Source organism: Syngnathus typhle, linkage group LG3 (assembly GCF_033458585.1).
Source record: "Syngnathus typhle isolate RoL2023-S1 ecotype Sweden linkage group LG3, RoL_Styp_1.0, whole genome shotgun sequence".
Taxonomy (NCBI): domain Eukaryota; kingdom Metazoa; phylum Chordata; class Actinopteri; order Syngnathiformes; family Syngnathidae; genus Syngnathus; species Syngnathus typhle.
The window spans coordinates 18,197,724-18,210,416 of NC_083740.1; the positions used below are offsets into that span (position 1 = coordinate 18,197,724).

Sequence of the window (12,693 nt, forward strand, 5' to 3'; positions counted from 1 at the left end):
TTCAACATTCATTACATTAAGCAATTTCCACCACTTTGATTACGCATTCGCATTCAACAAACACATTCATTACATTAACCAGATTCAACCAGCAAGAAGGAAGGATCCTCATTAGCTCAGTCGGAAACACAATGGAAATGTCAACCCGAGCCAGTTTCCTGTAGTGGGTTCAATTCCCACATTGGGAGTCATAAATTATTTTACTCTTTATTCTTCCCCCTTATCATTTTCAACGCTTATCATTTGTACCTTTTTTGTAACATTTGTAACGTTTCATTTTTAACGCTTATCATTTGTACCTTTTTGTAACATGTATTTGTAACATTTTCCCATTTATTTCACAATTATCTATTTTCCCTTTGTATTCTTCCCGCTCATCATTTTTAACGCTTAACGTTTGTAACTTAACATCTGCCTTCGCCTTCACACGCAATTTCTTCCGAAATTGCAATTCTAGTTATTATTTTTATTAAACAACTTATTCCTCCCACTTTTTTGACATCCAACTACTCCCACATGCTTCAACCGATTCACCTCGTTCAAACTTTCACACGTTCCAAAAATTCATGGCACGCTTGCCAGTATTTTTCGCGTTCATAACATTTACCGTTTTTAAGTAATTAGCAAATTTGTGCCTTTTATTTCCCCATTCATTCTTAATGGCAATGTCAACCCGAGCCAGTTTCCTGTAGTGGGTTCGATTCCCACATTGGGCGTCATTAATTATTTTACTCTTTATTCTTCCCGCTTATCATTTTCAACGCTTATCATTTGTAACTAACATTCGCATTCAACATTCATTACATTAAGCAATTTCCACCACTTTGATTACGTATTCGCATTCAACAAACACATTCATTACATTAACCAATTTCAACCGCGAGATAGTAAGGGACTCAATTAGCTCGTGGGAAACACAAGTGATTCCAGTACACGAGCATCATTCCCGAGTGGTATCAAAACCCGCGTCAGTTCGATTCCCACATTGGGCGTCATTATTTATTTTACTCTTTATCCTTCCCGGTTATCATTTTCAACGGTTATCATTTGTAACTTTTGTCATTCGCATTCAACATTCATTACATTAAGCAATTTCCACCACTTTGATTACGCATTCGCATTCAACAAACACATTCATTACATTAACCAGATTCAACCAGCAAGAAGGAAGGATCCTCATTAGCTCAGTCGGAAACACAATGGAAATGTCAACCCGAGCCAGTTTCCTGTAGTGGGTTCAATTCCCACATTGGGAGTCATAAATTATTTTACTCTTTATTCTTCCCCCTTATCATTTTCAACGCTTATCATTTGTACCTTTTTTGTAACATTTGTAACGTTTCATTTTTAACGCTTATCATTTGTACCTTTTTGTAACATGTATTTGTAACATTTTCCCATTTATTTCACAATTATCTATTTTCCCTTTGTATTCTTCCCGCTCATCATTTTTAACGCTTAACGTTTGTAACTTAACATCTGCCTTCGCCTTCACACGCAATTTCTTCCGAAATTGCAATTCTAGTTCTACTTTATTATTATTAAACAACTTATTCCTCCCACTTTTTTGACATCTAACTACTCCCACATGCTTCAACCGATTCACCTCGTTCAAACTTTCACCCGTTCCAAAAATTCATGGCACGCTTGCAAGTATTTTTCGCGTTCATAACATTTACCGTTTTTAAGTAATTAGCAAATTTGTGCCTTTTATTTCCCCATTCATTCTTAATGGCAATGTCAACCCGAGCCAGTTTCCTGTAGTGGGTTCGATTCCCACATTGGGCGTCATTGATTATTTTACTCTTTATTCTTCCCGCTTATCATTTTTAACGCTTATCATTTGTAACTAACATTCGCATTCAACATTCATTACATTAAGCAATTTCCACCACTTTGATTACGTATTCGCATTCAACAAACACATTTAATACATTAACCAAATTCAACCAGTATGTAGACAGGGACACAATTAGCTCGTGGGAAACACAAGTGATTCCAGTACATGAGCATCTTTCCCGAGTGGTATCAAATGCCGCGTCAGTTCGATTCCCACATTGGGCGTCATTATATATTTTACTCTTTATCCTTCCCCTTATCATTTTCAACGCTTATCATTTGTACCTTTTTTGTAACATTTGTAACATTTCATTTTTAACGCTTATCATTTGTACCTTTTTGTAACATGTATTTGTAACATTTTCCCATTTATTTCAGAATTATTTCTTTCCCTTTTCATTCTTCCCTCTCATCACTTTTTAACGCTTAACATTTCTAAATTAACATCTGCCTTCGCCTTCACACGCAATTTCTTCCGAAATTGCAATTCTAGTTATTTTTATTAAACAACTTATTCCTCCCACTTTTTTAACATCTAACTACTCCCACATGCTTCAACCGATTCACCTCGTTCAAACTTTCACACGTTCCAAAAATTCATGGCAAGCTTGCCAGTTTTTTTCGCGTTCATAACATTTACCGTTTTTAAGTAATTAGCAAATTTGTGCCTTTTATTTCCCCATTCATTCTTAATAGAAATGTCAACCCGAGCCAGTTTCCTGTAGTGGGTTCGATTCCCACATTGGGCGTCATTAATTATTTTACTCTTTATTCTTCCCGCTTATCATTTTCAACGCTTATCATTTGTAACTAACATTCGCATTCAACATTCATTACATTAAGCAATTTCCACCACTTTGATTACGTATTCGCATTCAACAAACACATTCTTTACATTAACAAATTTCAACCACTACATAGTAATGGACTCAATTAGCTCGTGGGAAACACAAGTGATTCCAGTACACGAGCATCTTTCCCGAGTGGTATCAAACCCCGCGTCAGCTGATTCCCACATTGGGCGTCATTATTTATTTTACTCTTTATCCTTCCCGGTTATCATTTTCAACGGTTATCATTTGTAACTTTTGTCGTGAACATTTGTAACATTTCATTTTTAACGCTTATCATCTGTACCTTTTTGTAACATGTATTTGTAACATTTTCCCATTTATGGCCTTTTAGGGGCTCCCTAGGTGAGGTCCTAGAATCCTTTTCAAGGGCTGGCTGTCTGCTCGTCAGCTGGGATCCAGAGGTTGAAGGCGATCCGAAGTGCAGAGGTGAAGAAAACCAGAGGGTGAGTTTGTTTTTGTTTAAAAGAGTGGTGCGGCCTCTTTATTCTTCCCGCTTATCATTTTTAACGCTTATCATTTGTAACTAACATTCGCATTCAACATTCATTACATTAAGCAATTTCCACCACTTTGATTACGTATTCGCATTCAACAAACACATTTAATACATTAACCAAATTCAACCAGTATGTAGACAGGGACACAATTAGCTCGTGGGAAACACAAGTGATTCCAGTACATGAGCATCTTTCCCGAGTGGTATCAAATGCCGCGTCAGTTCGATTCCCACATTGGGCGTCATTATATATTTTACTCTTTATCCTTCCCCTTATCATTTTCAACGCTTATCATTTGTACCTTTTTTGTAACATTTGTAACATTTCATTTTTAACGCTTATCATTTGTACCTTTTTGTAACATGTATTTGTAACATTTTCCCATTTATTTCAGAATTATTTCTTTCCCTTTTCATTCTTCCCTCTCATCACTTTTTAACGCTTAACATTTCTAAATTAACATCTGCCTTCGCCTTCACACGCAATTTCTTCCGAAATTGCAATTCTAGTTATTTTTATTAAACAACTTATTCCTCCCACTTTTTTAACATCTAATTACTCCCACATGCTTCAACCGATTCACCTCGTTCAAACTTTCACACGTTCCAAAAATTCATGGCAAGCTTGCCAGTTTTTTTCGCGTTCATAACATTTACCGTTTTTAAGTAATTAGCAAATTTGTGCCTTTTATTTCCCCATTCATTCTTAATAGAAATGTCAACCCGAGCCAGTTTCCTGTAGTGGGTTCGATTCCCACATTGGGCGTCATTAATTATTTTACTCTTTATTCTTCCCGCTTATCATTTTCAACGCTTATCATTTGTAACTAACATTCGCATTCAACATTCATTACATTAAGCAATTTCCACCACTTTGATTACGTATTCGCATTCAACAAACACATTCTTTACATTAACAAATTTCAACCACTACATAGTAATGGACTCAATTAGCTCGTGGGAAACACAAGTGATTCCAGTACACGAGCATCTTTCCCGAGTGGTATCAAACCCCGCGTCAGCTGATTCCCACATTGGGCGTCATTATTTATTTTACTCTTTATCCTTCCCGGTTATCATTTTCAACGGTTATCATTTGTAACTTTTGTCGTGAACATTTGTAACATTTCATTTTTAACGCTTATCATCTGTACCTTTTTGTAACATGTATTTGTAACATTTTCCCATTTATGGCCTTTTAGGGGCTCCCTAGGTGAGGTCCTAGAATCCTTTTCAAGGGCTGGCTGTCTGCTCGTCAGCTGGGATCCAGAGGTTGAAGGCGATCCGAAGTGCAGAGGTGAAGAAAACCAGAGGGTGAGTTTGTTTTTGTTTAAAAGAGTGGTGCGGCCGAGGGCTCGTCGTGCCCTATAAAAGTCCTAGGACAGAACGGAGAGGTCCGTTCTAAAGGTACCAAAACGGAGAGGTCCGTTGAAATAAAAGGACAGAGGTGTCCAAGAAAAGTTACAAAACGGAGATGTCCGTCTAAAGGTAACAAAACGGAGAGGTCCGTTTAAATAAAAGGACAGAAGTGCCCGACGGAGAGGTCCGTCTAAAAAGGTCAGCGGAGTCCACGTGAAGCCGAAAATTCCGTAAAACTGTGTGAATGAGAGTGTGAATGGGAATACACATCACTAGATATAGTATTCCATATTAAAGCAGTGGGGAACACATAACGTGGTTCTGTGGACGCAATAGGCAAGGATTCTCCACCAGCCACCAGAACGCTGGTAGAAGTGAGAATCACCACAGGATCTTTTCGTTATCCCACTGGAAACACCCGACTTTAGAAACCCCTATGGTTTTACAGTTGGGACCAAATTGATTAAAATGGGGAACGGGAAGAGTAAAACTAAGTATCTGAGATACTCTAAAATGTAACGATTGGAAAATAATTGAAAGGCAGGATCCCGACCAACTTAGAAATTTCGATAAATGGGTTAAAAAATATAAATTTGAGGGACAACCAAATTATTAGGACTTAGAGGTGCCATAAACGAAACAACATAAATAAATCTTAAAGAAATTAAAGAAGGCATCTGATGATGTAGTGTTTTGGGAGAGAGAGAGAAAGGGAGAGAGAAAGACAGAGAGCTCAGAAAGCACTGTATTGCAGGTAGGAAGATGATGAGACTGGGCCTAACAGTAGGCAGGCAAGAGAAAAACAAAATTTACAGAGGTAGAGAAGAAGGGAGAAGTCTAGAGAAAGTAGAGAAGCACGTAGAGAAAACACATGCTACAAATTCAAAACTAAAGATCATAGCGGGAGGAATACATAAATCACGCCCTCCATGCAGAAAGAGTAGTAATAGACAAGCAAAAACGAAAACAAATGAAAGCTTCAAAAAACACTTTTTTGGTAGACCAGGATAGTGACACTTTTTACCAAAATGCAGGCAGAAAACAGAAAGGCCAGAGAGGGTGAGCAATACCCAACAGAGAAGGCTTTAGAGGCCGAGGAAGAGGAGTTGTGCAACCTCCAATAGAATGCGGGGAAAACGGTCACATGGCACGTGACTGCATAAATTACCAAAGACAGTTATGACTAGGCCAAAGTCAAATCAAATCAGGTTTCCATGTAATGAAGTGGGAACCTGGCTGCCAAAATTAAAGAGAAATTAGCTTAAATATACAGGAGATATTTGTGTTAAACGGATAAAGTAGGATAAAGAAGCACTGAAGTTAAAATTGGCTAAATAAATGGAAAAGAATTACAAATAGCTTCTAAAAGTAAAATAGAGAATAAATCTGACAAGTAATACGAGCAAAAGGTGTTCTTAGTGCGTTCTCTGTGTTCTTATATGTTGTGCGTCATCCTTTTGTGCTGGTGTGTGTGTGCGTGTGCGCGCAGAGGATCCTCATGAATGGGTGTGCGTGTGGTGTGCAAGGACTGGAGTCGGAGGCGGAGTGATAAATGACGGTGCCAACGGCAGTTGTTTTAATGACATTTATAACTTGTCTGTCTGTCTGTCTGTCTGTCTGTCTGTCTGTCTTGGAAGGTTACACAGCTCTGTGTGGTGATTGAGCAGTCATGTTTATATAATTTACACACATATGGTTTGTCTAACCCAGGAGTTGGGAACCTATGGCTCGCGAGCCAGATATCTGGCTGATCTTTTGATGATTGCATATGGCTCGCAGATAAAACAGAATATTCTCACTTGTTTTAATCCATCCATCGATTTTTCACTGCGCATGTCCTGTTCAGGGCTGCAGGAGCAATTGTCCATTATTTCAATTGGATGATACCGGCCCACGTTTGCCGTTGCTGGGTAAAACAGGTAAAGGCCCCCTTTTGAAAAAGCGGCACTTCGACACGCCCCACGCTACCTTTGCATCAAAATACCCGACGGGAGACAGCAGAAAGAAAGCGTGCCAAGAGCTTCTGAGCAGGGTGCAAGCTAGCCAGCAGCAACTCCACGTATGGACCCGGCAAGGTGACTAGAATTCGGCTAGCTTTGCTGGTTCTTTAGCAATAGTGAGAAACTGAAAACCATTCACAGATGGCGAGTATGCTAAAACGTTCATGCTGGATGTAGCCAATGAACTTTTTCATGATCTTCCGAACAAAGACAAGATAATCAAACGGATACAAGACATGCCTCTGTCGGCAAGAACTGTTCTGTAATGGTGAGTGTTATAACAACATTATTTAAAAGAATAAATTCAGAGACTTATTTTACTGACATTTAGTTGAATTCACTTTTAAAATTTATTATATGGCTCTCACTGAAATAAATTTCCCAATTTTTTGCTTTCATGGCTCTCTTAGTCAAAAAGGTTCCCGACCCCTGGTCTAACCTGACCATGATTTGCGCCTGCTATTTTCATTTTGTTAGGAATTCTGAGGTACATAGGCGTTGTAGAACAATGCGAGCGACTCACTGGTCTTTTGCTAAGTTTATTTTCTTGCTAAACTGTCTAGCACAACACAAAACACTGTTGCGTAAATACGGGATAACCTATTTTTTCAATTACTTCAACAAATAGCTCGCTTGCCGCTGCCCAGAAGACACTTTTGTTAGCCAAACGTCATTGAAGCAGTTTTGTGATTGCAGTGGGAAAATGTCTGCAACGACCACAGCAGCAAAGTACGTGAAAGAAAAGGACCGCTGTCGTCGACGACTGGAACATCTTTGGCTGCAGCCTTATGTTGTGTTGCGCAGAGCAGGTCAGGACACGTCTAGTCTCTATTATGAACTCTATCGGAATCATGTGTGATATGCCGATTGAAAAAGCCCCTGTATCGTTTTTTTGCCAGTTTCTCTTCAACTGTAACTTTCATTGTTTATATGTGTTTGTCTTGTTTTGCAGACATCAGTGAAGCTTTTCGTCCTAAGCAGGAGGAGCCGGACCGCACACGCATTAAAGAGGAAGATGTGGGCAAGGAGGTCCACCACTTCAATGAACAAATGGAGCAGAAGTTTCTTTGCACTAAAAAAGAGGAGGAAGAGCCGGAGCGGCCTTGTCAGAAAGAGGACGGAGAGGACTCCTGCGACATCAAAAAGGAGGAGGAAGATACCTGCGAGATGCCATTGACTGGTGTACTTGTGAAGTGTTTAGATGAGGCTCAACGTGAGGTGAGCAAAGGGGCGGAGCCTCCAAGCTGCAGCTCAAGTCCACATATGACCAGAGAAGGTGATGGAGACCACTGTGGGGCATCACGAGCAGCTCCACCATCAGATAGTGATGACGGGTTGTCACATGTTCCTGCTGATGATGATGATGATGACTCTCAAAACAAACACAGGCAATGTTCTCACTGTGGAATTTGTTTTGCTCATACCAGTAGTTTGAAACAACACATGAGAATGCACACAAGAAAGAAAAACTTTTCCTGTTCAGATTGTGGCAAAAAGTTCTCTCAGAGGGGACATTTAAATAGGCACACAAGAACCCACACTGGCGAGAAACCTTTTTCATGCTCAGTTTGTGGCCAAACGTTCTCTCAGCGGGAAGGTTTAAATGTGCACACAAGAATCCACACTGGCGAGAAACCTTTTTCATGCTCAGTTTGTGGCCAAATGTTCTCTCAGAGGGTACATTTAAATATGCACACATTGACCCACACTGGCGAGAAACCTTTTTCATGCTCAGTTTGTGGCCAAATGTTCTCTCAGAGGGGGACATTTAAATACGCACACAAGAACCCACACTGGCGAGAAACCTTTTTCATGCTCAGTTTGTGGCCAAACGTTCTCTCAGCGGGCAGGTTTAAATGTGCACACAAGAATCCACACTGGCGAGAAACCTTTTTCATGCTCAGTTTGTGGCCAAATGTTCTCTCAGAGGGTACATTTAAATATGCACACAAGAATCCACACTGGCGAGAAACCTTTTTCATGCTCAGTTTGTGGCCAAAAGTTCTCTCGGAGGGGACATTTAAACAGGCACACATTGACCCACACTGGCGAGAAACCTTTTTCATGCTCAGTTTGTGGCCAAATGTTCTCTCAGAGGGTACATTTAAATATGCACACAAGAATCTACACTGGCGAGAAACCTTTTTCATGCTCAGTTTGTGGCCAAAAATTCAGTCGTAAGCATCACTTAAAAAAGCATGCAAGAATCCACACTGGCGAGAAACCTTTTTAATGCTCAGTTCGGCCAAACAGTCTGTTAGAATAATTAATTTTGCTGAAGCGCTGGTCGGCCTGGAACCGAAGGTCACATATCTTCGCTCAAGTCAACATATGTGCCGGCTAGCATTGGGGAGTCCTTATACTCCCTTTCCTTGTCTTATCTTTGAGAGGCCCTAACAAGTTAGAAACAGAACATCTTTGTTCTTTGTTTCTTGTTAGTTCAAGAGAAGTCCTCTCTCTGTTAATTGTTTTGTCCGAGACAGTGTTTAGTTATCCCATATTTACTCAATGTTTGTTTAAATAGACTTCATGCAAGTTATCTCACATCTACTTAACGTTTGTTAGAGTGTTTGCACGAGAGGTATCTGATTATCTACTTATTATTATTATTATTGTGTGAAATGTAGCAAGAAAGTCTAGAGCATTGTTTTACAGAGACACGGCATCCAGATTTGGAGATTGCAGCCTGGAACGAGGCTGCCAACTATCTAAGAACAGACTCTGCATTCCTGGGGTCACGGATCGGCCAAGGCCATGCGGCCTCGCACCACACAACATTATTAGCTAGCTGAAACAGCGTTGCTACAGACACACTCTCCCCTCCCTTTTAGTGTAGCAACGCCTCTTGTAACCAGGGCAACCCAAAATAAAAAGAGGAGATAGCGGTGGGGGAAGTCCAGAATTGGTGGAGGACTGTGAACTGGGCCTTCTACCTAATTCTCCTCGCAAGCAAAAGAATACTGGTTGTCTTCTCCTCTTTGTTTCCAGCGTGTAAATAAATGTCTGATGGTATTTAGACCTGACACAGTCTCTCAGGGTAAGCTTAATCAGGCACACAGGAGCCCACACTGGAGAGAAACCTGTTGCCTGCTCAGTCAGTTGCCAAAGAGTGTCTATTAAGAATTTTGGGTGTTTTGGAGGGATGAGCAATGATCCATGAAGTTCTCAGCTTCTATTTGAGCAGACTTTATGAGTTTATGCATCAGCCCTTTCATAAACCCACAACCCAAACTACAAACCCTAACCACCTCCTTCCTGGTTTCAGACCCAACCTTAAAACCCAACCAACCCTGGCTTGATAGTATCAGCTCTTACGTTTGTGTGACGTTGCAATGTTGAAGGGGGACATTTCGAACATTTAATACTTTGATATTTAACTGTGCTAGATCATTTGAATTATTTTGAAGACATTCAAATCATTTTTGAAGAACGTAATTTTGCCAATATTGTGCATTTGCTTCTCTTTAGCTTTTCTTGGCAACGGCGGTGCAATAAAAACATTTTCCTAAAACTATTGCATTCAGCGTGACAGTTTACAAATCATCTATGCAGGTACGAGTGGGACATATATTTGCAAAGTACAGCCAATTACGTGAGTGTAATTCGCCTCCAACTTTGCTGGTCAACAACACAAAAACGTCCCAGTGTCTTCCGCTAGAGGGCGTCTGGGAGCTCACTCAAATGACATCATCGTTACGTAACAGGAAGTAAAGCGACTACAACCAAACCGCGCGTGGTTGAAATTAGGGATGGGCGATACCAATGATTTTGGAATCGATCCGATACCAAGTATTTCCTACCCAAAATACCCGATATTCGATCCGATATCGATACCGGAAGTGTAATTTCCCGCCAGAAAAACAATTTAAATGCAGTGGCATTCTTGCTCTTGGAGAGTCATCTATTGAATTTTGTAGAAAAAAGTATTACGTCATGTACATGAATTATTAACCTTTTTAGACATTAGTGCATTAGTGGAAGATGCATATTAATAGTATAACTTTAATAAAAAGGAGCTATTCTTTACTTTTTTCTCTCTCTCTCTCTGTTGTTGGGAAAAAGTTTTGTCTTTTAGTATAATCTAAAAAGAGACATGGTACCAACAGAGATGCAGGGCTTAATCGTCATGAGCAGCAAAACTATCAATTTGTAAAGCCACTGGATACTTACATTTAATATTGTCCTACTTTAGTGTTGTTTATAGGAAGTGGAGTTACAAATAAAACGTATGGCGTTCGACCACAAATTGAAAAGGGGAAAACTTTATTTATAAATGACTGACTAAAGCGTAGTAATTATTGCTTCAAATAGCACATCAACCACAAATGCTTACGATTTTTGGTTAGCACCTGATACCTGGATATGTCTTGCCTTTCTGAAACGCTGCTTCTAAGGTACTTTGGTACCTTAGCCTCGGTGTGGCTGCAGGGTTTTCCGTCGCTGCCTTAGTGTCTGCGGCACGTTTCAACTGCAGCTCTTCATGAACCGTGGGGTGAATTTTGCTTAAATGTTTTGTCAAGTTTGTGGTGTTGCCACAATATTTAATTGTTTTGTGACATATTTCACATTTTGCCTCGTTGTTATTAAGTAAAATATAATATCCCCAAACCAGACTTCTCTTGCGTTCGGACTGGGCCGCCGCCGTGGCCATGCTTGTTTGTGTTTGTTTGGATTGGAACGGGGGGGGGGGGGGCGGAGGAGGAGGGCTTGGCTTGTGAGAAAAGGGGGCGGGAGCAGAGCAGGACACGCCGGTGCAGCAGGCGGAAGGAAAAGTAGTGCTAGCATGAGTGCAAGTCGTCAAATTGGAGCAGAAAAAAATGAGGGAAAAATATAATTAAACTAGAATTTTGCAATTTCTGGAGAAATTGCGTGTGAAGGCGAAATGTATGAATAACTTTTTCGGGGAATGCTGCCGAACGTGCCGAATGTTGAAACGTGTTGAATTACTTGAGAAATGTAGAATATTTGGAGAATTTGTGGAGAATTTCAAAATTGAAAGTTCGGAATATTTGATAAGTGGGAAGTTGTGGAATAGGTAGGCAAAAGATGAACAGCTGAAAGTTGGAATGGGTTGAATCGGTTGAAAAATGTAGAAATTAGAGTAGAAAAACGAAATTTTGGAGAATTTGGTTGAATTTCGAATTTGGAATTTTTGGTAAGTGGGAAGTTGTGGAATAGGTAGGCAAAAGATGTACAGTTGAAAGTTGGAACGAGTTGAATCAGTTAAAAAATGTAGAAGTTAGAGCAAATGTTGAATCCCCATAGAGAATGAATGGGAAAATAAAAAAAAGCAATTGCGCCAAAATCTTTCTAAATTTGGAAAAAAAAAAAAAAAACGGCCTCAGGAGGTTCACTTTTGGGGTAAAAATGTTGAAACGGGTTAAATCGGACAAAAAACGAAGACGTTAGCGCAAATGTAGCTATTTAGGGCACTTAGTGTTGAAATAAGGTCACTTCCGGCTTGATTCGGGTCATTTCCGGTCTAATTTGGGTCACTTCCGGTTTATTTGGGACACTTCCGGTTTAATATAGGTCACTTCCGGTTTAGCTGAGGTCACTTCCGGTTTATTTGGGGTCACTTCCGGTCTAAAAAGGTCACTTCCGGTTCATTTGGGGTCACTTCCGGTTTGATTTGGGGTCACTTCCGGTTTACCAGAGGTCACTTCCGGTCTATTTGGGGTCACTTCCGGTCTATTTGGGGTCACTTCCGGTTTATTTGGGTCACTTCCGGTTTAATTTGGGGCACTTCCGGTTCGTCTAAGGTCACTTCCGGTTTATTAGGGGTCATTTCCGGTCTAAAAAGGTCACTTCCGGTACATTTGGGGTCACTTCCGGTTTGATTTGGGGTCACTTCCGGTTTACCTGAGGTCACTTCCGGTCTATTTGGGGTCACTTTCGGTTTGATTTGGGTCACTTCCGGTTCGTCTGAGGTCACTTCCGGTTTATTAGGGGCCATTTCCGGTCTAAAAAGGTCACTTCCGGTTCATTTGGGGTCACTTCCGGTTTATTTGGGTCACTTCCGGTTTACCAGAGGTCACTTCCGGTCTATTTGGGGTCACTTCCGGTTTATTTGGGTCACTTCCGGTTTAATTTGGGTCACTTCCGGTTCATCTGAGGTCACTTCCGGTTTATTAAGGGTCATTTC

At 40.4% G+C, this 12,693-nt stretch overlaps 1 protein-coding gene across 1 annotated transcript in view; it reads left to right on the top strand.

The window, feature by feature from the left end:
* Nucleotides 1-7,160: 7,160 nt before the first annotated feature.
* LOC133151184 (oocyte zinc finger protein XlCOF8.4-like) overlaps nucleotides 7,161-12,693 on the top strand; it is a 35,116-nt gene continuing 29,583 nt past the window's right edge. Inside the window, exons 1-2 of the mRNA XM_061273988.1 lie at nucleotides 7,161-7,357; nucleotides 7,501-8,428. Coding sequence (XP_061129972.1) covers nucleotides 7,252-7,357; nucleotides 7,501-8,428 — 1,034 coding nt within the window. The 5' untranslated portion in view covers nucleotides 7,161-7,251. The remainder of the gene's footprint in view (nucleotides 7,358-7,500; nucleotides 8,429-12,693) is intronic.